Source organism: Chrysemys picta, chromosome 13, assembly GCF_011386835.1.
Source record: "Chrysemys picta bellii isolate R12L10 chromosome 13, ASM1138683v2, whole genome shotgun sequence".
Classification (NCBI taxonomy): domain Eukaryota; kingdom Metazoa; phylum Chordata; order Testudines; family Emydidae; genus Chrysemys; species Chrysemys picta.
The window spans coordinates 11,924,017-11,950,212 of NC_088803.1; the positions used below are offsets into that span (position 1 = coordinate 11,924,017).

General features: G+C 45.0%; 1 protein-coding gene across 1 annotated transcript; it reads left to right on the forward strand.

Annotated features, from left to right (window-relative positions):
* Positions 1-9,262: 9,262 nt before the first annotated feature.
* Positions 9,263-12,376, forward strand: LOC103306688 (olfactory receptor 226-like). Its single transcript, XM_008175036.3, has 2 exons — positions 9,263-10,189; positions 12,371-12,376. The coding sequence occupies exons 1-2, from the start codon at positions 9,263-9,265 to the stop codon at positions 12,374-12,376; spliced, it is 933 nt and encodes a 310-aa protein (XP_008173258.3).
* The last annotated feature ends 13,820 nt before the right edge of the window (positions 12,377-26,196 follow it).

Sequence of the window (26,196 nt, forward strand, 5' to 3'; positions counted from 1 at the left end):
AGATAGGAAACAAAGGGTAGGGATAAATGGTCAGTTTTCAGAATGGAGAGAGATAAATAGTGGTGACCCCAGGGTCCAGTCTGGTCCTATTAAACATATTCATAAATGATCTGGAAAAACGGGTAAACAGTGAGGTGGCAAAATTTGCAGATGGTACAAAACTGCTCAAGATAGCTAAGTCCCAGGCAGACTGTGAAGAGCTACAAAAGGATCTCTCAAAACTGGGTGACTGGGCAACAAAATGGCAGATGAAATTCAATGTTGATAAATGCAAAGTAATGCACATTGGAGAACATAGTCCCAACTATACATATAAAACAATGGTATCTAAATTAGCTGTTGATACTCAAGAAAGAGATCTTGGAGTCATTGTGGATAGTTCTCTGAAAACATCCACTCAATGTGCAGCGGCAGTCAAAAAAGCAAACAGAATGCTGGGCATCATTAAGAAAGGGCTAGATAATGAGACAGAAAATACCAGATTGCCTCTATATAAATCCATGGTATGATAAATAAATTAATGGAGATATCCTATCTCCTAGAACTGGAAGTGATGTTGAAAGGTCATTGAGTCCAGCCCCCTGCCTTCACTAGCAGGACCAAGTACTGATTTTCCCCCTGTTCCCTAAGTAGCCCCCTCAAAGATTGAACTCACAACCCTGGGTTTAGCAGGCCAATGCTCAAACCACTGAGCCATCCCTCCCCCATGCCCACATCTTGAATACTGCGTGCAAATGTGGTCACCCCATCTCAAAAAATATATTGGAACTGGAAAAGATTCAGAAAAGGGGAACAAACATGATTAGGGGTATGAAGCATCTGCCATATGAGGAGAGATGGGAAAAAGCTGACTAAGGGGGAGGGGGATATGATAGAGGTCTATAAAATCATGACTGGTGTGGAGAAAATAAATAGGGGAGTGTTATATACTCCTTCTCATAACACAAGAACTAGGGGTCACCAAATTAAATTAATAGGCAGCAGGCTTAAAACAAGCAAAAGGAAGTATTTTTTCACACAGTGCACAGTCAGCCTGTGTATCTCCTTGCCAGAGGATGTTGTGAAGGCCAAGAATATAACAGAGTTCAAAAGAGAACTAGATAAATTAATGGAGGATTGGTCCATCAATGGCTATTAGCCAGGATGGGCAGGGACGGTGCCCCATGCCTCTGTTTGCCAGAAGCTGGGAATGGGTGACAGGGGATGGATCACGTGATGATTACCTGGTCTGTTCATTCCCTCTGGGGCACTGTGGTGGGGCAGCTGCCCCACCCCCATGCTAGAGGGGGCTGCAGCAGGCCAGGGTGCCTGTGCAGCCCGGCAGCCGATTAAAGAAGGGCTTATTGGGAGCCAATCAGGGTCCAGAGTGGAGACAGCCAATCAGGGCCAGGCTCAGCCCTATAAGAAGGCTGCTCAGGGAGCGAACAAGCAGTCTGTCCCAGACCTTCAGGGGGGAAGGTCTGTCTCCAGAGCAGGAGACCAGCACCTCGGACAGGGCAGTGCTGGGCAGGCTCAGGGGAAGCAGAGTAGGGCTCTGGCCCAAGACCTGCCGGACTGCGGGCCCCTGAGAGAAGGGGCCTAGAGCGTGCGAGGGGCCAGAGGGGAAGTGGCCCAGGGACAGTTGGACAAGGGGAGAGAAGGAGGGCAAGGAGGTTGCCACTAGAGGGTCACTGGGTCGTGACCCAGAGTAGTGGATTACACCTGGCCATGCAGTAGGGTGGCTGAGACAAATTGCACCTGGCCCTTGAGACAAGGGGCTAGACTTTGGAGGTTGGGGTTGACCACTGAGGCTAGTGCAAGGACTGCTGAACAACCTCCCTCCCCGTCCCAGGAAGGGGGTGAGGATGGACTAGGGGGCACTGCCAGAGGGCAGTGGCCTGAAGAGGACGTTGCCGAGCGAGGCGCAACGTGAGTCCAGACATCAGTGAGGAAGAGACGATGGATGGGACACCACCAGCAGAGGGCACTCCCCATGGACTAAGCTAATCCCCGGAACAACCAGTGGGAGGTGCTGTGGTGGTGAGTCCCAACCCTGTCACAGGCACCTGGCATTGGCCACTGTCGGAAGACCGGATACTGAGCTAGATGGACCTTTGTTCTGACCCAGTATGGCCGTTCTTATGTCACAATAAACTATAATAACAAATGTTGATGGGGAAACAGTCTGAAAAAGAGACAGAATGACTATATTAATCTAAATGAAAGAGCCTATTGATATGGTTCAAGGACTATGTTAAAATAATTCTTGGTAAAAACAGGAGATCTGGAACTAGAAATTGGAAACCAAAATTAATTAAGCTCTGTTTGCCAGAGGTTGGGAATGGGAGACACACAGTACTGGGTTTACAATGGCTCCAGGGGCGCCGTGGCACCAGGCCCACACTTGGAAGGGCCCGCAAGGGTTAATCCAGCCTGGGCCACAGCCCAGCAATGTGAAGAGTCAACAACTTCCCAGCACCAGCTGAAACACTCAGCAGCCTGAAGAGCGCAGTATGCAGGTGCAAAAGGGACTGGGTGTTGCAGAGTTGGCTGGGAGTTGTGGTTTGCATGCTGCTGTGTTCCTCTGGGATCCTGGGACCTGCGCTGCCAGCTGCACAACTAGTCCCAGAATGTCCTGCAGCATGTTGCCAGCCGTCGCAGCTGAAGTGGGTCAACGAGACCAAAAAGAAATCCCAAGCAAGGCAATGGTCTGCAGGGAGAGGATTCCCACCGCGCCCTCCCTCCCCCTTGGGGCACAGAGTGGTAGCTCCTGGTTACACCACCCCCAAGTCTCCCCCATTCTCCTGGGGCAGTTGGCAGCTTGGGACAGCCACGGCGCTGAGACTCCCGGGTGGTGTGCAGCCCCCCAGCGACCGTGCCTGGTGGCTCCTGGGCAGTGTCTCAACCCTGCACTTCAGGGTGGAGGGTGGTTGTCTGTGGTCCCTGGGAGCAGGGGGGGGGGGCGGTAACAGTGGGGCTTCTCAGTGTTGGCTGCTGCGCCCCCTGCTAGTGGGAATACCCAGAAACTGCCCCCCTGCAATCCAGGGAGGGGAGGGGGCACAGCACGCTTTGGGGAGAAAGGGGCAGTTGTGGGACAAGTCTGGGTGCGATGTGGGAGCTGGCAGTGACTCCGTGTGGGGGGGGTGTAGGAGAAGCAGAGTGTTAAGGTGGGGATTGGTGTGGCAGGGGCAGAGGGAGGGAGGGAAGAATCTGGGTTGAAGGTGGGGGTTGGCTCAATGTGGGGGGCTAGTAGAAGGGAGGGAGGTGACAGCCCTGGGGTGAAAGTGGAGGGGGGGGGGCAGTAGCAGGGAGATTGAGGAGACCCTTTCCTAGCTGTGTGGGGTGGGGACAGTAGGAGGGACGGGGGCAGGGAGAGCCCAGTTGTGAAGGCTGGGGTAGGAGTTTAAGGCTGTATTGTGGTAGCCTTTGTGGTAAAGTGTGTGTGTGTGTGTCTGTGTCCCTTTCTCCCCGCAAAAGATGGGCACCAGCTATTTTCTTCCCCATACTCCTCCCCAAAGTTTTGTAAACTTTATTGTACTAAAGTAGAAAATGCATTTTAAAAAAATGTATTTATGAAACATAACTTTGGGTGGAGGAGGTGGTGGTATGGGAGATGCAGCTGCAACACCACTGACTGCTACATCCAGGCTTAATATGGCTCATAAGGGTGCTAATTAAGCACCTGTGTTCCAGGTCCCAAGCAGGCCCTGAGTGTTTAAACAAAAAAGACAAAAGTAACAAACAATCCCCTCCCACACAAACTGAATTCAATGGTATTCTGGGTACACTGATGTTAGCCCAGTTTGTTCTCTATCTTGTTGAATAAATGTTTTCATCCCCATTTGGGCAATACCACATTAGTATACAATAGTATCAATAGCCTTGTCACACTGGGCCCACACTTGGAAAGGGCACATCACAACCACATGGGGGCCCACAGATATGTTTGGCACGGGGCCCACAAAAGGTTAATTCCGTTCCTGGAGACACAGGATGGATCACTTCATGATTACCTGTTCTGTTCATTCTCTCTGAAGCACTTGACATTGGCCACTGTCAGAAGACAGGATACTGGGCTAGATGGACCTTTGGTCTGACCAGCTATGGCTGGTTTTATGTTCTTAAAATTGGTGTGTCAAATATTAGGCCTAATTGGTGGACAAACCAATGGGGGGAGGGGGTTGGGCAATTCCACCTATCACTCCTTTTGGGGGTCATTAAAGAAAGAGTTTATGGGGGGAGGAAAGAAAGAACAGGCAGAGGCTACTGGAGAGAGCTTTACCAACATGGCTGCCACCCCCACCATCTTCTAGGACCCTGGACCTTTTTCATCCTAACCCTGAGGGATTTCCTCATGAGACTGGGCCAGAGAGAGGGACCCAGATGACATCACCCCCTACCAGCTCCAGCTGAATTGCAAACACCACCTGAGATGAAACGTGATCAGACTTCAACACAGCAGCAGCAACAACAGCTCCAGCTCATCTCAACAATCACCTTCTCTTTTCCTCCAAAGGACAGGTATTACCATCTTTGATACCATCTAAGAGACTGTCATATAAAGGGTGTTTTTTTCCCTTCTAAAACTCTTTCCAGCTAAAGAAAAAGGGAACAAATGATACTGTCAAAATGAAAGCCTTACTTAATGATTAATGTCTAAAATGATTTTTCCTTTTTTTCCTGTACCTTCAATAAAAGTCTAAAAGGAATCTTAATGTATTTTTTGCCATTGTACAAAGCAGGTTAAGGTGTCTATGCCAAACCCTGAACCTTGTTTAACATTGGATGGGCGACTGAGTTATAGTACCTCCTTTGGCCCATTTATTTTATCTACATTAATACAACAGGCCCCAACTGAGTTTTGGACACCATTGTGCTAGGCACTGCACAAATTTGTAGTAAGAGACTGTCTCTGACTTGGAGAGCTTACAATGGAAATAGACAAGACAGATGAAAAGTGGGAGGGGAAACAATGACTTGCATAAGATCATTGACAGACCCAGGACTAGAACCTGGACCTCTTGATGCTTAGACCCAGTCAGCATTTCTTAGACCAATTCCTCCAGCTGGCCCTAGGTCTCGTGTTACAGCTAGCATATTTCACAACCTTAACTCCGCTTTCCCTCAAGCCACTCTTCTCTACACATCTGTTTCCCAAACTGCCCTGCTCCCAACACCACCCATTTCAGGTGTTTCGTCTAGTGTTTTGTTTGAAAGACCTTCGGTTAGGTAAAGGGAGTGATGGGACTCTGATATCTCCAGAAGCACGTTGGGATTTTATGAAGAAAAAAAAAAAAAAAAAAAAACCAAACAAACCACCAGAAAATTCAAGGGCATAGAAACAAACAGTGTATGAAATGACACCTGGAGAAGCCTTCTACTTTTAGAGAAAAACAGGATTGTATATCTTATTTTAACCCCATTTAATAACACAACACTAACTATGGAACCTGTATCAGGCACTTCCATAATATCAGAAATGATATGGAGAATTGTTTATTTGTAGGATTCTGCATAGGATTGATGAGGCATCAGGAATGCTGTAGAGGAGCCTATGAACTTCCATCTCTGGGTGATGCATCATTAACTGGTTATTACATGAAATAGAAAATATATTTGAGGGGGGAAAAAGATGAATCTCCCAAAGAAGGGAGGAAGAAGGAAAGAGTTAAAACTGATAATGTAGAGGTAAATAAAGCCAAAATAACCAACAGATGTGGTGCATTTAAAAGGAAATCCATTGAAAAAATGTCCACACATCTACTCACTCTAAGCCCCAATGCAAGGACATATCTGGGAACGGAAGTCCTCTGTCTCCATCTAATGGTGAGATCAGTGATTGCGCTCCAGCACCCGCTTTCCCCATGGAAAGCCCCAAACCCTGGGCACATCCAAGCATTTCCTCACCTGGCTGCTGCCTCGCAAACCTGCTTTGTGCATATTGACAACTGCTGGATAATGCCAACATTTAGTTGGCAACCGAGGGAGCTGCTAATAAGCGGAATCTACTGTACATTGAAATCAATGGGAGTTAGGCACCTCTATACCTTCAAAAATCTGGCCCGTAGGGACTTAGATGTCCTGATAAATACTAGCAGACTGAAAACCGACATATTTGTGAATAACGAATCAGGCTGGGATTATCAAAGCAGTCGGAGTGAAGTGCCTGAATCTCATTTGAAATTTAGTTGGGTACCTAACTCCCTTAGGCTCCTTTGCAAATCCCAGCCTCAATGATTTGGATCAAAGCTCCTTCCTCCTGACCACACACCTTCCATTAGGGAAAAGGGGGGCTGTATGGTGGGGGCTGGTTAATGGAGGCGGTGGCAGAGGGATCTCCCTCCCTCCCCCAGTGCTCAACCCTGTGGGAGATGTGATCCGAGCAGCTGTGTCTTTTACCACCCACCAGGAGTTGTTTTTCCTGGCTCCACTCAACAAGCCGCTCCGGCTACACTGCTCCCTGCCTCTTGCTCCAAGCAGAGCAGTGGCCAGGCAAGCAGGCAGCCAGGAGATGTTGAGGAGAGGGTCTGAAGTGGATCCACAGAGGAGCAGCCCCCAGCAGGGGCTCCCTGTGGGTGTGAATCTTTGGAAACTTGTTAGCACCACAAGCGAAGGCTCCCGGGGTGGAATCCTGGCCCTGTTGAACTCAGTGGGAGTTTTGTAATTGACATCAACTGGGCCACGAATTAGGCCTCTAGGGCCACTGGAAGATGGGGAGGAGTCGACCCTGCCCAGCTTAAATCAGTCCGTAAGGAGAGCTCACCCAATCTTGTCTATGCAGCACTGCGGGGGAATACCACTCCCCTAGCCCGACCCAACTCCAGGTCTCTGTTTGGTTTTTCTCCAAAGGATATTTTCCTCCCTCCTTATTTTTTTTTTTGCCCTGATCAATTATTTGGATCAAACATCGGGGAACAAACAGCTATTTCGGGGTATCATCTGTCTTCACCTCCTATTCTCAAGTAGGTAGCATTTGTTTGCAATACATCCATTAGTGAGTTTCTTTCTTTCTTTCTTTCTTTCTTTCTTTCTTTCTTTCTTTCTTTCTTTCTTTCTCACCATATTGCTTTTTTTGCTCATTCAGCATTTCAAAATGTATTTTTCTCTTTCTTTTGGTTTTATGCTTTCTTTCTTTTCCTCTTTCTTCCTTTCACAATTTCTTTCTTGTTTTCTTGCTTTTGTGCTTTTGCTCTTTCCTCTGCACAACTTGCAGAGAATTCAATGGGAAACTCACAAAAAGAACCTTGTGATTCAATTAGGTCAGGCAAGAGAAATAACATGCTCAAATTATTATTTCTTTCATCCTTTCATTCATTTCTTTTTTTAAAAAATGATTTCACTAACAATTTAAATCATTGCCTTTTTTGTTCTGATTTGGGACAGAAAACATTTCAATATCTCAAATTTGTTCACAGGATGGAAAATCTATTTTCTGACCAGCTCTCCCCAAAGCACCCATCACCTTTAAAAATATTGACCATGAATGTCTGATCCTTGTTTGAATCATACAGGGTTGTTGGCCTCAGTGGGTATATTTACACTGCAATGAAAGAGCTGTGGCTGGCCTGAATCAGGTCTTATGAGGCTTGGGCTGGGGGCACTATACAATTGAAGTGTAGAGGTTTGGGTTCAGGCTGGAGCCTGGGGTCTGAGATCTCAGAGCCCAGTTCTGCAGCCTGAGTCCTGCAAGCCTACCTCATGATTTTTTTAATTGTAGTGTTGACATTCTCAGTGATATCTGATAGATTCATAGTGTTAAATCCTGGCTCTGTTCAAGATACAGGAAGTTCTGCAGTTAGCTGCAACGGGACCAAAATTTCATCCAGAGATTTTGAACCATTATGGTCATTTAGTTTAACCTGCAGCCAGCCAAAAACAATAGGTTTGAGTGGGAAGGAACAACCTGTGCTTATCAATGGGGTGTTAGCTCCAAGTCCTGCTGTTTGGGGTCTGTGCCCCACCACGAGTGTCTGTATGTGGCAAAAAGGGAAAAATGGCCTAGCCCACTCCAGCTGCTGGGGTAGGTATTCAGGAGACACTTTAGCTGCCATCTTCCCTTCTCCACGAAGGGGGCTAGAAGTGGGACCCTGCTACTTTCTTTGGGAGCCAGGAGATGTAGGTTCCATTCCCACCTGCAACACTGATCAGCTCTATGACCTTGTTCAAGTCTTTTTTTCCTTCCGACCTATATAGATGGGGGGATTTTAGGGGAAGGGAAAGTCTCTTACTATATGTCTGTGCAGGACCAGAACAACACGGTCCTCATTTTTGTCAGTGGCCTCTAAGTGCCACTGAATTACAATAATAATAATAAATAATAATAATAATAATCCTGGTTGAGATTTTCCAAGATGCCTAGGGAACTTAGATGCTCAGATCAGTCATTTAAATTGGTATTGGGTATCCAAACATCCTAGTTGGCTTTGAAGAGTTCAGAAGATCCACATCCAAGACAGGAATTATTTTTAGAGCTGGTCAAAAAATGCTCAAACATAATGAATGTTATGTTAATTTCCTGGGTTTGACATGGAGCCATTTTTCATTTGTCTCTGAAAATACTTGTGCTATATTTTAATCAACATGGTTCTCGACATTTGTCTTATTTTTTATTTTCATTTCCCCAAAAGCCAGTTTTCATTTAGTAAAAAAAAATTGAGAATCATCTCAATTAAAAGTAATCTTGTGGAGAAATTTCATGAACAAAGGAAACATGTTGACAATTATTCATGAACAATTTCAGTATAGGAAAAAAAGGCCAATTGATTTACCTTGGGCTAGATTTTCAAAGGTGTTTTCAAACCCTAAAGATAAAAATAAGTGCTCACTGGGATTTTTAAAAGCAACTATGTGTCTAGCTCCAATTGATTTCCATGGGAGTTAGGCACCTAGGCCCAGATTTTTAAAGACATTCAAAATTAATAGGTGCTGTCACATAAATGATTTTGAAAATCCCACTAGGTACCTATCTACATCTTTAAGTATCCAAATAACTTTAAAAATATGGCCCCAGGTGCTTAACTTAGTCACTTTTGATGCAAATCTGTGTGCCACTACATGCCAATCTATATCTTTAGGTGTCGAAATACCTTTGTAAACCTGGCCCATTATTTTTTTATTAATAATATTAGTATTATTTAATTCTGACCAGCTCTAATTATTTGCATGGCTTTTCGAGTCCCAGGCCCTGTGACAAAGCCATCAATACTGTGTTGACATGCAGTCACATTTCTAACACCTGTGTCTCTCCTCCAGATTGAATAACAACAGTGCCAAGACCTCCAGCATGCACTGGGCCAACCAAAGTCATGTGACCGAGTTCATTCTGGTGGGTTTCCCTGGCATCCTGGAGCTGCAGCTCCTGCTCTTCTTCATGTTCCTTCTGGCCTATGCACTGACAGTGATAGAGAATACGGTGATCATCATGCTAATCTGGGCTAACGTCCCACTCCACAAGCCCATGTACCTCTTCCTGGGAAATCTCTCCTTCCTGGAGATCTGGTACGTCTCAGTCACGGTGCCCAAGATGCTATTGAGCTTTGTAACAAAAAGGAAAAGCATCTCCTTTATTGGGTGTATGGCCCAGCTCTACTTCTTCCTGGCCTTGGCCTGCACTGAGTGTGTCCTCCTGGCCGTCATGGCCTACGACCGCTACGTGGCCATCTGCAACCCGCTGCGCTACTCAGCCATCATGAGCCAGACTCTCTGCATCCGCTTGGTGGCTGGGTCCTGGCTGAGTGGCTTTCTCATCTCCATGTGGAAGGTCCTCTTCATCTCGCGTCTGACCTTCTGTGGGGCCAACATCATCAACCACTTCTTCTGCGACGTGTCACCGCTGCTCAACCTGGCCTGCACCGACATGTCACTGGCAGCACTTGTGGACTTCCTGCTGGCCCTGCTCATTCTCCTGGGGCCTCTCTCCATTACTGTGGCCTCTTACATCTGCATCATCTCTACGGTTGTGCGCATCCCCTCAGCCAAGGGGCGTCACAAGGCCTTTTCTACATGTGCCTTCCACTTGCTGGTGGTCACCATTTTCTATGCTTCCTCCCTCTTCATCTATGCCAGACCTCGGGCCATAAGTTCCTTTGACTCCAACAAGCTGGTGTCTGTCATCTACACAGTTCTGACACCCCTCTTCAACCCAGTCATCTATTGCCTGAGGAATAAGGAGTTCAAGGACACCCTGAGGAAAACAGTGCATGGCATAAAAGTCTTCTCCTTGTCTGGGACTTTCCAAGATGGTCTAAGGGATTCCCATTTTTTAACTCACTAATTTCCTGTGGCAATGAGTTCCACAGATCAGAATTATTTTTATCTATTAGACTTACATCAGACAACAGTGAATTCCATTTAATGGACCTATGATATCATTCTTGAGGGCTACGGTGGTCTGGGATTTCAAAGAGGGGCTAAGGTAATAGGTGCCTAATGCCCATTCTTTAACTCAATACCAGTTCAGATAAATTTAACCTGCATTGAAGTATTATGGTTTCTTGAACTGAACTGAAATTATTTGTTTCATGTCTGGTGGGCCAGATTTTTAAAGGTGACTAATGGTATTTTAAAAATCTATTGAAATGAGTGTGAATCAGGCACATAGATGCTTTTGAACATTTCATTAGGTGCCTTAATACCTTTAAAATGCTCTTCTTTTGACATGAAACACCATCTGCCTCAGGTCTAACAGTGCCTCATGGTAGTTGTAGTTCAGGTCTTTCAGTCGTAATTCTTCTTTATGGGCCACGCTTCTCGGCTGAATTACATCTCCAGACCAGTGTGATGCATCATAGCAGTCACATGACTGTGTTGCATCATGGGAGATGCAATCCAGTCACAAAGGATGAAGTGACGGCTTGAGGCTGCAGTTTATTGTCCAACTGACCCAAAATAAAACATGTCACCATTTTCCAAACTGCTTTTTTCCCCTGCATTTTTCAGTTCACAAAAAATATGAATCATTCAACTTTTGGACCCAGTTTGGGTCATAGAAACATAGAATCATAGAATATCAAGTTTGTAAGGGACCTCAGGAGGTCATCTAGTCCAACACCCTGCTCAAAGCAGGACCAATCTCCAACTAAATCATCCCAGCCAGTGCTTTGTCATGCCTGACCTTAAAAACCTCTAAGGAAGGAGATTCCACTGCCTCCCTTAGTAACCCACTCCAGTGCTTCACCACGCTCCTGGTGAATTTTTTTTTCCTGATATCCAACCTAAACCTCCCCCACTGCAACTTGAGACCATTACTCCTTGTTCTGTCATCTGGTACCACTGAGAACAGTCTAGATCCATCCTCTTTGGAACCCCCTTTCAGGTAGTTGAAAGCAGCTATCAAATCCCCACTCATTCTTCTCTTCTGCAGACTAAACAATCCCAGTTCCCTCAGCATATCCTCATAAGTCAGGTGTTCCAGCCCCCTAATCATTTTTGTTGCACTCCGCTGGACTCTTTCCAATTTTTCCACATCTTTCTTGTAGTGTGGGGCCCAACACTACAAGATGTCCCTCGATCTGTTGGCAATGCCCCTACTTATACAGCCCAAAATGCTGTTAGCCTTCTTGGCAACAAGGGCACACTGTTGACTCATATCCAGCTTCTCGTCCACTGTAACCCCTAGGTCCTTTTCTGCAGAACTGCTGCCTAGCCATTCGGTCCCTAGTCTGTAGCAGTTCATAAGATTTTTCCATCCTAAGTGCAGGACTCTGCACTTGTCCTTCTTGAACCTCATCAGTTTTCTTTTGGCCCAGTCCTCTAATTTGTCTAGGCCCCTCTGTATACAGGTCTGTCGCATCTTACGCTGGGGTTACGTTCCGCAGTCAGCGAGTAAAGCAAAAATCACGTATAGTCAAAATTACATAGAGTGTAATAGCGGGCGGAATCGCCCTCACTACAGGTACAGTATTAAAATTGTTATTTTTCTCTTTTTTTTTTTTTTTTTGCCGACCGCGTAAATCTGAAATCGCACATGTTAAATGCACGTAAGATGCGACAGACCTATACTATCCCTACCCTCCAGCGTATCTACTACTCCTCTCAGTTTATTGTCATCTGCAAACTTGCTGAGAGTGCAGTCCACGCCATCCTCCAAATCATTAATGAAGATATTGAACAAAACCGGCTCTAGGACCAACCTTTGGGGCACTCTGCTTGATACCAGCTGCCAATTAGACATGGAGCCATTGGTCACTATCTGTTGATCCTGACAATCTAGCCAGCTTTCTATCCACCTTATAGTCCATTCATCCAGCCCATACTTCTTTAACTTGACGGCAAGAATATTGTGGGAGACCGTATCAAAAGCTTTCCTAAAGTCAAGGAATAACACATCCACTGCTTTCCCCTCATCCACAGACCCAGTTATCTCCTCATAGAAGGCAATTAGGTTAGTCAGGCATGACTTGCCCTTGGTGAATCCATACTGACTGTTCCTGATCAGTTTCCTCTCCTCTAAGTGCTTCAAAATTGATTCCTTGAGGACCTGCTCCATGATTTTTCCAGGGACTGAGGTGAGGCTGACTGGCCTGTAGTTCCCCAGATCCTCCTTCTTCCCTTTTTTAAAGAAGGGCACTACATTAGCCTTTTTCCAGTCATCTGGAACCTCCCCCGATCACCACGAGTTTTCAAAGATAATGGCCAATGGCTCTGCAATCACATCCGCCAACTCCTTTCGCACCAACAGATGCAGCGCATCCAGCCCCATGGATTTGTGCTCATCTAGCATTTCTAAATAGACCCGAATCACTTCTTTCTCCACAGAGGGCTGATCACCTCCTCCCCATGCTGTGCTGCCCAGTGCAGTAGTCTGGGAGCTGACCTTGTTTGTGAAGACAGAGGCAAAAAAAGCATTGAGTACATTAGCTTTTTCCACATCCTCGGTCACTAGGTTGCCTCCCTCATTCAGTAAGGGGGCCACACTTTCCCTGACTTTCTTCTTGTTGCTAACATACCTGAAGAAACCCTTCTTGCTACTCTTAACATCTCTTCCTAGCTGTAACTCCAAGTGTGATTTGGCCTTCCTGATTTCACTCCTTCATGCCTTAGCAATATTTTTATACTCCTTCCTGGTCATTTGTCCAATCTTCCACTTCTTGGAAGCTTCTTTTTTTCTGTTTAAGATCAGCAAGGATTTCACTGTTAAGCCAAGCTGGTTGCCTGTCATATTTACTATTCTTTCTACACATCAGGATGGTTTGTTCTTGCAACCTCAATAAGGATTATTTAAAATACAGACAGCTTTCCTGGACTCCTTTGCCCCTCATGTTATTCTCCCAGGGGATTCTGCCCATCAGTTCCCTGAGGGAGTCAAAGTCTGCTTTTCTGAAGTCCAGCGTCCATATTCTGCTGCTCTCCTTTCTTCCTTGAGTCAGGATCCTGAATTCGACCATCTCATGGTCACTGCCTCCCAGGTTCCCATCCACTTTTGCTTCCCCTACTAATTCTTCCCTGTTTGTGAACAGCAAGTCAAGAAGAGCTCTGCCCTTAGTTGGTTTCTCCAGCACTTGCACGAGGAAATTGTCCCCTACACTTTCCAAAAACTTCCTGGATGTCTGTGCACCGCTGTATTGTTCTCCCAGCAGATTTCAGGGAGATTAAAGTCTCCCATGAGAACCAGGGTCTGCAATCTAGTAACTGCTGTTAGTTGCCGGATGAAAGTCTGGTCCACCTCAGCCCCCTGGTCTGGTGATCTATAGCAGACTCCCACCATGACATCAGCCTTGTTGCTCACACTTCTAAACTTAATTCAGAGACTCTCAGGTTTTTATGCAGTTTCATACCGGAGCTCTAACCAGTCATACTCCTCTCTTATGTACAATGCAACTCCCCCAGCTTTTCTGCCCTGCCAGTCCTTCCTGAACAGTTTATATCCATCCATGACAGTACCCCAGTCATATGAGTTATCCCACCAAGTCTCTGTTATTCCAATTACATCATAGTTCCTTGACTGTACCAGGACTTCCAGTTCTCCCTGCTTGTTTCCCAGGCTTCTTGCATTTGTGTATAGGCACTTAAGATAACTCGCTGATCGTTCTGCTTTCTCAGTATGAGACAGGAGTCCTCCACAAACGTTTTCCTGGCAGGACAGAAATTCTGATATTGACTGAGCTCTAATTCAGACCATGGTGGATGCCCCCACCACAAACATGTACACTCCTAATTCAGACTAGATATTACACTACTGCAGATAGCTGTCTCTGAGGTAGTCTGGTGACCAGGCTATGCAGTGACTGTCTCAAGGCTAGGGATTTTCAAAACTGAACTAAATCATGGTAAATAAATGAGGTAAATAAAAACTTGTCATCAACATTTTTCAAAGGAAAAAAAACCTCACCTCCTGCTTAGCTCTTTGAATTAATCAAAGCGTAGCCTGCATAGCCACTGGTTTTTTTTTTTTGGTTTTTTTTTTAATTAGGGCTGGCCCATAGGTAGTAGATAGTGGGGAATACACAGGAGACGTCCACACCACTAGGGGCACTAGATAGCCCACATTGTGGAACTTGGGAAGGGCTGTGATCTCACCCTCATATCTATTCTTTTCCAGGTGAAACTCAGCAGCCTGCTCAGGAGGGCAGTGCATGCAGACCCTCCAAAGCAGAGGCCTGGGGGCACATCTGAGCACTGTCTGAAAAGGGAATCTGCCTTCCCATACGCTAAGTGGGTGCATTGATTTCTAGCATAGGTGTTGATCAGGCATATTTAAGTAATACTGGCCCATCACCGCTGTGCCTTGTAAAGCCAAGATTTGGCAATTTATTCAGCCCTTTCCTCGGTGATGTTAAGTGACTTTATCTCCATTGCACAGCTGGGTAAACTGAGGCACAGATCAGGAAAGTGACCTAGCCAAGGACATACAGCCACGAGTGCTCATCAGTGACAGTGGCTTATATGTAGGCTTGACAGCATTCAATGTGTTTATTTATATATATATATATATATATATATATATATATATATATATATATAATTTTGACAAATAATATCAATGTTTATTTTTTATATTTATCAATTCAAATTTCCACAGCTGTGCAAATTTATAATGTTTGAGCATTTTTAAATTTTTGCATTAAATATTCAGTTGCAGGGGGCTTTTCACTGCAAGAGGGGAAATTTAGGTTAGATAGGAAGAAAACATTCTGACTATAAGGGTAGTTAAGGTCTGGAACAGGATTCCAAGGGAGGTTGTGGAATCTCCATCACTGGAGATTTTTAAGATCACATTGGACAAACACCTGTCAGGGATGATTTACGTTTGTTTGTCCCTGTCTCAGTGGACTTGAGTAGATGACCTCTCAGGGTCCCTTCTGGTTTGACATTTCTATGATTCTATGAAATTATGGTGAGACACACAATAATTTTTTATTGACAGTCGATGCAGAGATTTAAAAATTGTATAACCATTAAAACACGCCTTGTCAACATCATACGTCAAAATATACAATGTAAATATCCTTCAATCAAACACAAATAAGTTCTCAAGAAGGATTTTTCTTGCTTCGCTGATCTCTAAATTGCGATTAGTATCAATTTAGATATCTGTAGGTCAGTTTGTGTGTGTATACAGTAAAACTGACATTTAATGAAACAATAAAAATCAAATCCTTCCCAGCCTGAACGTGAACTGAATTACCGCGCTTCTGGCTACTCCTTTGGTGTAGAAGGGCTAACAACACAATTAGCATTTTGGGTGTTTGCTCACTCATGCCAATATCAATCCAGAGTAACTTTCACACATCAAATATAAGTCTTTGTTTTCAAGGCCCTCTGTGATCTGACTGATCATCTCTCATTCACTATCAGGAGGTTGACTCCCTCCTCTGATTGGCCCGCCATGCCTGCCTCCATAACCCACTCGTTACATTTTCAGTCTTTCCCCCTTGCTGCCCCTCATGCGGGGAGGAGCTCCCCACAAATATCCACAAACCTACCACATTAGCCTCCTTCCCATCCCTCCATAAAATCCCCTGTACCATGATACCTACAAAAAGTTTGTCAACAGTTAAGCCGTTGACAACCTAATAATACTGCCGATCACAGTCACCAATATTGTCTCATTGCTTCCTTGCACTCTCTGCCCCCATCTGTCTCTATCTGTTTTCTCTTGTTTTACACCAAGATTGTAGCTATTTGGGGCAGAGAACATTAGAGACCTGCGTGGATACAAAATTTGTATTTGCCTCTGATCCATGATCTGAATACATGATCTGCGGCTATCTACATCTGCAGATGCAGATATGCACAGATATAGAATGGATATCCACATGTTTGCAGGGTTCTAGAGATCATCTTTTTGTTATGTATCTGTACAGTGCCCAGCACTATGGAGTTTCTCAGTGATTCTGCATTAATAATTATTATAGTTATAATAATAAAACCCTTTGAGGCAGGGTCAGATATATGTTTGCACAGATCCTGGCACAATGAGGCATTCACTCGGTAGCCTCTAGGTGCAAATAATCACAAAGACAAGGGAATTATTCCTGATTCACACCAGTGCAATTGAGGTCCCAAACTAGCCCCCAAACAGTCTTTTCCTCGCACTGTCAACAGAAAAGTTTTGGGAGGCAAGACTCCCAAAACAAGTCCTTTACTCTCAGCTCAACCATGCTCAGAGATCCCATGGTGGTCACAGGAAATGCTACAAAGATGCACTGAAAGTGTATCTTAAGAAAACTGATGTGGACATCACAAGCTGGGAAAAGCAAGCCACCAACCTCCCACAATGGCACCATATCCTCGATTAGGTAGTGGCCTGCTTCAAGGAGAAGTGCCTTGTCTTCAAAGCTGAAAAGAGAGAGAGAGGATGAAGGAAAAATAAATAACTTTCTCCCAGCAGGCTGCTGGCCTGCCACAAAATGTCTGTACCTACTGCAGTTCCAGGATCTGAGTCATCGCAGGACCCACATATAAATCCGTGGTAGAGAACATCCTTGAATCGAGGAATCGCCAATCAATCATCAACAGAAGAGCCATTGAATGAATGCACCATGCAAAATGGACCCCCTAGAAGTGATCCATACAGGAAAATATGTATGATGCCTTATAGTGATAAGGGCAAAACCCCAAGTTTTGGATCCTGGTTTGTAATTAAAGCCCATTAATATATTTAGGCAGATGTTTTCAAGGCCACCTAATGTATGTGGATACTCAACATGAGAGCTACACCCAGTCCAGATTCACTAAGGCCAGATTTTTAAAAGTCTTTAGGTGCCTAACTTTCAGTGGGAGATGAAATAAATGAGATTTAGGTGCCTAAATACCTGTAACAATCTCCCAGTAGAAATGAGTTTCGCCAGCAGAAACTGCTGCAGTCCTTAGTAGAAACCTTCTCCTGTTCTCCACATTGTAGTCAGGGCCATGGCTCCATCTTCGTGGTTGCCAATATAACTCATAGAGCTAGATTTTGAGTTCAATTAAAACTTTTATCCAAAGTTTCCAGATTTCCTGGAAACATTTTGGGTTGCTCAGAGGAACACCGGACACCCCAAAATGTTGTGAATTGTATGTAGTTTCTTGGCAATATTTAACCAAAAATGTTCAGTTATCAGTTTTGGGCTTGTTATATTTATTTGATAAATAGTCCAAGGTTTGTGAAAATTAAGAAGAAAGGAGTCATTTATGTTTCCAGTGGACCACCCCTCTTCCATTTTCTAACAAGATTTCAGTAACACATGTTGTTTAGGTCATCCAGGGGGGTTTGAACCTAAGACCTTGAGTGCTAAAGGAAAGATAGAGCTAAACAAAAAGCTTTGCTCTAGTACATCTTCAATAGACTCATGGTCTCACCTGTGGACAAACCAAGAGTGGAGGTCAAAGACCTCTACTGTGCAAGTATGAATTACACTTAGTCTAGGTGAGAACTTGGGGAGATGCTGAGCAGTGGCACTGGACAGCACAGGCAGGGAAGTAGAGAAATTGCTGTACTGACATGAACTAAATAATCATCGGAACACCACTGTGAATAATTGGCTAGGAAGAATGATCTAAAAGTAGAAAAAAATGTTTTGTTTAAATAATTGTGATCATCTCCCAAGGGATCCCATTCAGAGAATTATATCCCTCTCGTGCCTGGAACATCAGTTGAAATAGCAGTGTCTCACTTACCATCAACAGTGTAATACTGGCTTGTCCCTTGCTAAGAGCTAGAAATACTCCAGTTCTCAATTAGCCTAGATAAAATGATAGCAAGTGTCAGGAGAATTTAGATACCTTAACATAGCATAAGACAGACAAAGAGTTACAAATTAGTCTTTCTTTAAAGAAAATGCTAGTTAACCTATGAAGAATCTAGATGTTATTGCACTTGCTATTATTGCTAATAATCTTCATAACACTATTTTATGGCTCTTTCAGATATCTAATAAGAAACACTTCATCTGAGACCTTCCATAGTATTTTTTGTTCCAGCTGACTAGCTGATATTGCTTCTACACCTTCTAGGATTTCAACACTCTGCTAAGGTGAATATTGAATCTTTTACTATCATTGTAAAATAATGGTCTGTGTATTTGCTCTTTTCTTTGTGCCTTTCCAAACAAGTCCCTTTGTGCTTTTTCCCAAGCTGCCCCTCACACAGTGGAGTCTATCCTCATAATCAGCCACAAAGCTACCTCATTATCTACCTGCAAATCCCTCCTTGAAACTCTCCTTTGCTGTGATGCCAAAGAAAAACTTAATAGTGGCGTGGTTGTTGGTGTCCTGACATCACTGCCAGTCATTCGGACCTGGACTGTCTCATCGTCTTCTTGTACTCCACCATCTATCCATCCATCTCCATCTGTTGACTCTTTGTTTCCTTGTACTCCCCCATCTATCGGTCTCCAACTTTTGTCCCATGTAATTGTAAGCTCTTTGGGGCAGGGACTGTCTTTCTGTTCTGTGTTTGTACAGTGGTCCATGACTAGATTTCCTAGGCACTACCACAAAACAAGACATTTCTTTCTTTCTTTGTTTCTTAGTTTAAGCACAAGTTATTGAGACTAGGGGAGGAATCATAGGCAAACTGAAGTGGGCTGTAGTCCACGAAAGCTTATGCTCTAATAAATTTGTTAGTCTCTAAGGTGCCACAAGTCCTCCTGTTCTCTCTGCCCTGTGTTATACAGCAGTGGCTCTCAACCTTTCCAGACTACTGTACCCCTTTCAGGAGTCTGATTTGTCTTGCGTACCCCCAAATTAGAGGATTGGGCCAAAAGAAACGTGATGAGGTTCAACAAGGACAAGTGCAGGGTCCTGCACTTAGGACGGAAGAATCCCATGCACTGCTACAGACTAGGACCGAATGGCTAGGCAGCAGTTCTGCAGAAAAGGACCTAGGAGTTACAGTGGATGAGAAGCTGGATATGAGTTGACAGTGTGCCCTTGTTACCAAGAAGGCTAACCGCATTTTGGGCTGTATAAGTAGGGGCATTGCCAGCAGATCGAGGGACATGATCGTTCCCCTCTATTCGACATTGGTAAGGCCTCATCTGGAGTACTGTGTCCATTTTTGGGCCCCACACTACAAGAAGGACGTGGAAAAATTGGAAAGAGTCCAGCGGAGGGCATCAAAAATGATTAGGGGGCTGGAGAACATGACTTATGAGGAGAGGCTGAGGAAACTGGGATTGTTTAGTCTGCAGAAGAGAAGAATGAGGGGGGATTTGATAGCTGCTTTCAACTACCTGAAAGGGGTTCCAAAGAGGATGGATCTAGACTGTTCTCAGTGGTACTTGACGACAGAACAAGGAGTAATGGTCTCAAGTTGCAGTGGGGGAGGTTTAGGTTGGATATTAGGAAAAACTTTTTCACTAGAAGGATGGTGAAGCACTGGAATGGTTTACCTAGGGAGGTGGTGGAATCTCCTTCCTTAGAGGTTTTTAAGGACAGGCTTGACAAAGCCCTAGCTGGGATGATTTAGTTGGGAATTGGTCCTGCTTTGAGCAGGGTGTTGGACTAGATGACCTCCTGAGGTCCCTTCCAATCCTGCTATTCTATGATTCTAAGATTCACCTCACTCAAAAAAGACACACTTAAAAATCAGACATAAAAGTACAAAAGTGTTCCAGCACACTATTACTGAAAAATTGCTGACTTTCTCATTTTTACCTTATAATAAATCAATTGAACTATAAAGACTGTATTTACATTTCAGTGTATAGTATACAGAGCAGGTTAAACAAGTCATTTTCGGTATGAAATTTTAGTTTGTACTGATTTCGCTAGTGCTTTTTATGTAACTTGTTCTAAAACTAGGCAAATATCTAGATGAGTGGATGTACCCCCTTGAAGATCTCTGCATACCCCCAGGGGTACACATACCCCTGGTTGAGAACCACTGTTATACTGCAGGTCAGACTAGATGTTCTAATGTCCCTTCTGGCCTGAAAATGTAGGAATTTTTGAATCAATGTACAAACTCATAGCCGCAATTGGGTGTAAGCAAGACAATTTAGTGAAGAGAGCAATCAAATCTCAAAGATAAGCTGTTTCTTCTGTATGTGTGCAGGGTTAGACTGAACAATGCTCACTCCTGCTGGCAAACACTTGCCTATAATGAATCCTATTGACATCCAATGGACTATCAATTTACGTGCTGACTATTGTAATGGTTAAGAGTGGCACCACTGGGCTCTGTGTCCTTGATCCCCTTGATCCCACTGAGCCAGCCGCAGAGTCTTTCCTAGGAACACTGCAAAGTAACCTAGTGGAGCTAGGCACCAAAAACCCATTGAAATCAGTTCCTAACTCCCTTAGGCTTCTTTGAAAATCCCAGCATTAAATATGCTTCATATTTGGTAAGAGAAAGTTGCATGTTCCAATGGAGGTATTTCCTGATTTTATATCAATTCATTGCTCGTAAACCTCTTTTTCCTCTGCTTTATGATCTTTTCTGCCTTTGTCTTCTTCTTATGCTGATTATTCCCCTTCTCTTTCTTCTCCCTCCCCCCATTCCTTCACCTCCTCCTCCTCTCTCTTCTGCCTTTCTTTATTTCTAATAGTGCTTCCTTTTCTTTTTTCATCTTCATTTCCTTTGTTCCCCCCTGTAGCTCCCTCACCTTCTCCCTCTTCCCCATCCTTTCCACCCTTATCTCCACAGCTGTGAAAGGATGAGGACATGGGCTTCTCCAGCATGCCACATCTCCAGGACATGTTCTTCATCTTGATCCTGGCTACCTATGTCCTGACAGTGACTGCTAATGTGGTCATTATCTGAGTGGTGAAGGCCAACCAACACCTGCACCGCCCCATGTATTATTTTCTGTGCAGCTTCTCCTTTCTGGAGATCTTATGTACCACCTCCACTGCGCCCAAGATGCTGGAGAGCTTAGTGGAAGTTAGGAGCACTATCTCTGTGGCTGGCTGCATAGCCCAGCTCTACCTTTTCTTCGCCCTGGGCTCCACCCAGTGTTTCTTCCTGGCCATTATGGCCTACGACTGCTACCTGGCCATCTGTCACCCTCTGCGGTACCCGGCCATGATAACCATGTGGATCTGCACCAGACTGACGGGGTGGTCTTGCTAGGTGGCTTCCTAGCCCCCTTGCTACCCATTATCTTCATCTCCCGTCTCTCATTCTGTGGGCCCGAGGAGATCCAACACCACTTCTGCGATGCGGGGCCCTTGCTGAGGCGGTCCTGCAGCTCCACCCTGGTCTCGGTGCATCCTCAGCACCTGTCTGCTGACCATAGTCTCCTACGGCCACATCATTGTCACTATCTTGCTTATCCCCTCAACAACAGGGCGGCAGAAGGCTTTCTCCACCTGTGCCTCACACCTGGCTGTGGTGGTGGTCTATTATGGTACAGCCATCTTCATTTATGTCCGGCCCATTCCCCACTTCTCCTCAGAGCTGGACAAGGTGGTGTCGTTCATCTATGTTGTGATCAGTCCACTCCTCAACCCCATGATTTACAGGAGGTGAAAGATGCCCTGAAGAAGGGGCTGACAAGGAACACAGTCAAGAGCTGGCGGGCCTTCAGCATGGTGTGTGGGTAGGAGTGGGGATCACAACAAGGAGGAAGTGTGGTGTGCCAAATCTATCTGTATGTCTGCCTTAGGGTGACCAGATCAGCAGTATAAAATATTGGGACAGAGGCAAAAAAAAGGGGGGGGTGCGGAGCAAAAAAAAAAAAAAGGAGTTTAAAAGAGGCCGGGGGCATTAGCAGGCCCCGGTCGCACGTGCTGCCCTCCCCGCAGAGCCTCCCGTGCCCCGGCCTACCACAGGCATATGCGGCATGCAGTGGGTCTGGGCAGGGAAAGAGGCGGGGCTGCGTGGTTGGGAAAGAGGCGGGGCCAGGGCAGGGATTTGGGGAGGGAGTCAATGGGTGGAGGAGCGGGCGGAGCCGGGGCGGGGGGGGGGGGGCGCGAGCGCCAGAGCCGAGGCCAAACATTGGTCGGGACACGGGACAAAGAAGCAAATATCGGGACAGTCCCGATAAAATCGGGACGTCTGGTCACTCTAGTCTGCCTGCATGTCTATCTGATTTCCCTTCTCCCTGTTTTCTTTCTTTCTTTCTTTCTTTCCAATGGCCCTGACCCTTCAAAAACTTCCATGTGTCTAACTTTACTCATGTGAGTAACCTCTTTGCCTTCAGTTATGAATTTCATCTTGGGTATCTATTTATCTATCTATTTAAATGTGTTACTATGACTTGGTGGATTTATTTTCACCCAAGCGTTAAAAATTGCCTCTATGAATGATGTTTATTCATAGATTCTAGGACTGGAAGGGACCTCGAGAGGTCATCGAGTTGAGTCCAGTCCCCTGCCCGCATGGCAGGGCCAAATACTGTCTAGACCATCCCTGATAGACATTTATCTAACCTACTCTTAAATATCTCCAGAGATGGAGATTCCACAACCTCCCTAGGCAATTTATTCCAGTGTTTAACCACCCTGACAGTTAGGAACTTTTTCCTAATGTCCAACCTAGACCTCCCTTGCTGCAGTTTAAGCCCATTGCTTCTTGTTCTATCCTTAGAGGTTAAGGTGAACAAGTTTTCTCCCGCCTCCTTACGACACCCTTTTAGATACCTGAAAACTGCTATCATGTCCCCTCTCAGTCTTCTCTTTTCCAAACTAAACAAACCCAATTCTTTCAGCCTTCCTTCATAGGTCATGTTCTCAAGACCTTTAATCATTCTTGTTGCTCTTCTCTGGACCCTTTCCAATTTCTCCACATCTTTCTTGAAATGCGGTGCTCAGAACTGGACACAATACTCCAGCTGAGGCCTAACCAGAGCAGAGTAGATCGGAAGAATTACTTCTCATTTCTTGCTCACAACACACCAGTTAATACATCCCAGAATCATGTTTGCTTTTTTTGCAACAGCATCAGACTGTTGACTCATATTTAGCTTGTGGTCCACTATAACCCCTAGATCCTTTTCTGCTGTACTCCTTCCTAGACAGTCTCTTCCATTCTGTACGTGTGAAACTGATTTTTTTCTTTCTAAGTGGAGCACTTTGCATTTGTCTTTGTTAAACTTCATCCTGTTTAATTCAGACCATTTCTCCAATTTGTCCAGATCATTTTGAATTATGACCCTGTCCTCCAAAGCAGTTGCAGTCCCTCCCAGGTTGGTATCATCTGCAAACTTAATAAGCTTACTTTCTATGCCAATATCCAAGTCGTTAATGAAGATATTGAACAGAGCCGGTCCCAAAACAGACCCGTGCAGAACCCCACTCGTTATGCCTTTCCAGTAGGGTTATCAAGCCAGTTATGCACCCACCTTATAGTAGCCCCATCTAAATTGTATTTGCCTAGTTTATCGATAAGAATATCATGCGAGACCGTATCAAATGCCTAACTAAAGTCTAGGTATACCACATCCACAGCTTCTCCCTTATCCACAAGACTCGTTATCCTATCAAAGAAAGCTATCAGATTGGTTTGACACAATTTGTTCTTTACAAATCCATGCTGGCTGTTCCCTATCACCTTACCACCTTCCAAGTGTTTGCAATGATTTCCTTAATTACTTGCTCCATTATCTTCCCTGGCACAGAAGTTAAACTAACTGGTCTGTAGTTTCCTGGGTTGTTTTTATTTCCCTTTTTATAGATGGGCACTATATTTGCCCTTTTCCAGTCTTCTGGAATCTCTCCCATCTCCCATGATTTTCCAAAGATAATAGCTAGAGGCTCAGATACCTCCTCTATTAGCTCCTTGAGTATTCTAGGATGCATTTCATCAGGCCCTGATGACTTGCAGGCATCTAACTTTTCTAAGTGATTTTTAACTTGTTCTTTTTTTATTTTATCTGCTAAACCTACCCCCTTCCCATTAGCATTCACTATGTTAGGCATTCCTTCAGACTTCTCGGTGAAGACCGAAACAAAGAAGTCATTAAGCATCTCTGCCATTTCCAAGTTTCCTGTTACTGTTTCTCCCTCTTCACTAAGCAGTGGGCCTATCCTGTCTTCGGTCTTCCTCTTGCTTCTAATGTATTGATAAAAAGTCTTCTTGTTTCCCTTTATTCCTGTAAGTAGTTTGAGCTCATTTTGTGCCTTTGCCTTTCTAATCTTGCCCCTGCATTCCTGTGTTGTTTGCCTATATTCATCCTTTGTAATCTGTCCTAGTTTCCATTTTTTATATGACTCCTTTTTATTTTTTAGATCATGCAAGATCTCGTGGTTAAGCCAAATGTGCTTTTGCCACATTTTCTATCTTTCCTAACCAGCAGAATAGCTTGCTTTTGGGCCCTTAATAGTGTCCCTTTGAAAAACTGCCAACTCTCCTCAGTTGTTTTTCCCCTCAGTCTTGATTCCCATGGACCTTACCGATCAGCTCTCTGAGCTTACCAAAATCTGCCTTCCTGAAATCCATTGTCTCTATTTTGCTGTTCTCCCTTCTACCCTTCCTTAGAATTGCCAACTCTATGATTTCATGATCACTTTCACCAAGCTGCCTTCTACTTTCAAATTCTCAACGAGTTCCTACCTATTTCTTAAAATCAAGTCTAGAACAGTTTCCCGCCTAGAAGCTTTTTCAACCTTTTGAAAGAAAAAGTTGTCTGCAATGCAGTCCAAGAATGTGTTGGATAGTCTGTGCCCCGCTGTGTTATTTTCCCAACATATATCTGGATAGTTGAAGTCCCCCATCAGCACCAAATCTTGGGCTTTGGATGATTTTGTTAGTTGCTTGAAAAAAGCCTCATCCACCTCTTCCACCTGGTTAGGTGGCCTGTAGTAGACTCCTAGCATGACATCACCCTTGTTTTTTACCCCTTTTAGCCTAACCCAGAGACTCTCAACACTTCCATCTCCCTATGTCCTTCTCTACCTCAGTCCAAGTGTGTACATTTTTAATATATAAGGCAACACCTCCTCCCTTTTCCCCCTTCCTTCCCCTGTCTATCCTTCCTGAGCAAGCTGTACCCATCCACACCAACATTCCAATTATGTGTATTATCCACCAAGTTTCAGTGATGCCAACAATGTCATAGTTGTATTTATTTGTTAGCACTTCCAGTTCTTCCTGCTTATTACCCATACTTCTCACATTTGTATATAGGCATCTAAGATACTGGTTTGATCTTTCCTCCCAGTTTTGTCCTGACACTCCTTTCTCTCTGCCAATATAGCCCACACTCCCTCTCGTTTCCGACCCATCTCCCAGGTCTCCATGTTCCCCACTTACCTGTGGGCTTTGCTCACCTGTCCCCGTCGAACCTAGTTTAAAGCCCTCCTCACTAGGTTAGCCAGTCTGTGTCCGAATAGGGTCTTTCCCCTCCTCGAAAGGTGAACACCATCTCTGCCTAGCAGTCCTTCCTCGAATAGCATCCCGTGGTCTAGGAAGCCAAAGCCCTCCTGGCGACACCATCTTCGCAGCCAGGCATTCACCTCCATGATGCATCTGTCTCTGCCCGGGCCCCTACCTTTGACAGGAAGAATCGAAGAGAATGCCACCTGCACTCCAAACTCCTTCACCTGTACTCCCAGAGCCCTGTAGTCACTCTTGATCCGCTCAGTGTCACACTGCGCAGTCTCATTTGCGCTCACATGGATGAGTAGCATGGGGTAGTAGTTAGAGGGCTGGATAATCCTCGACGATGCCTCTGTAACATTTCAGATATGGGCTCCCAGCAGGCAGCATACCTCCCGAGATGAAATGTCAGGGTGACAGATGGGCGCCTCCCTCAGCAGAGAGTCTCCGATCACCACTACCCTACGTTTCCTATTCGCAGTGGTGGCAGCAGACCTCCCAGCCTTAGGGGTACGGGGCTTCTCCTCCTTTAC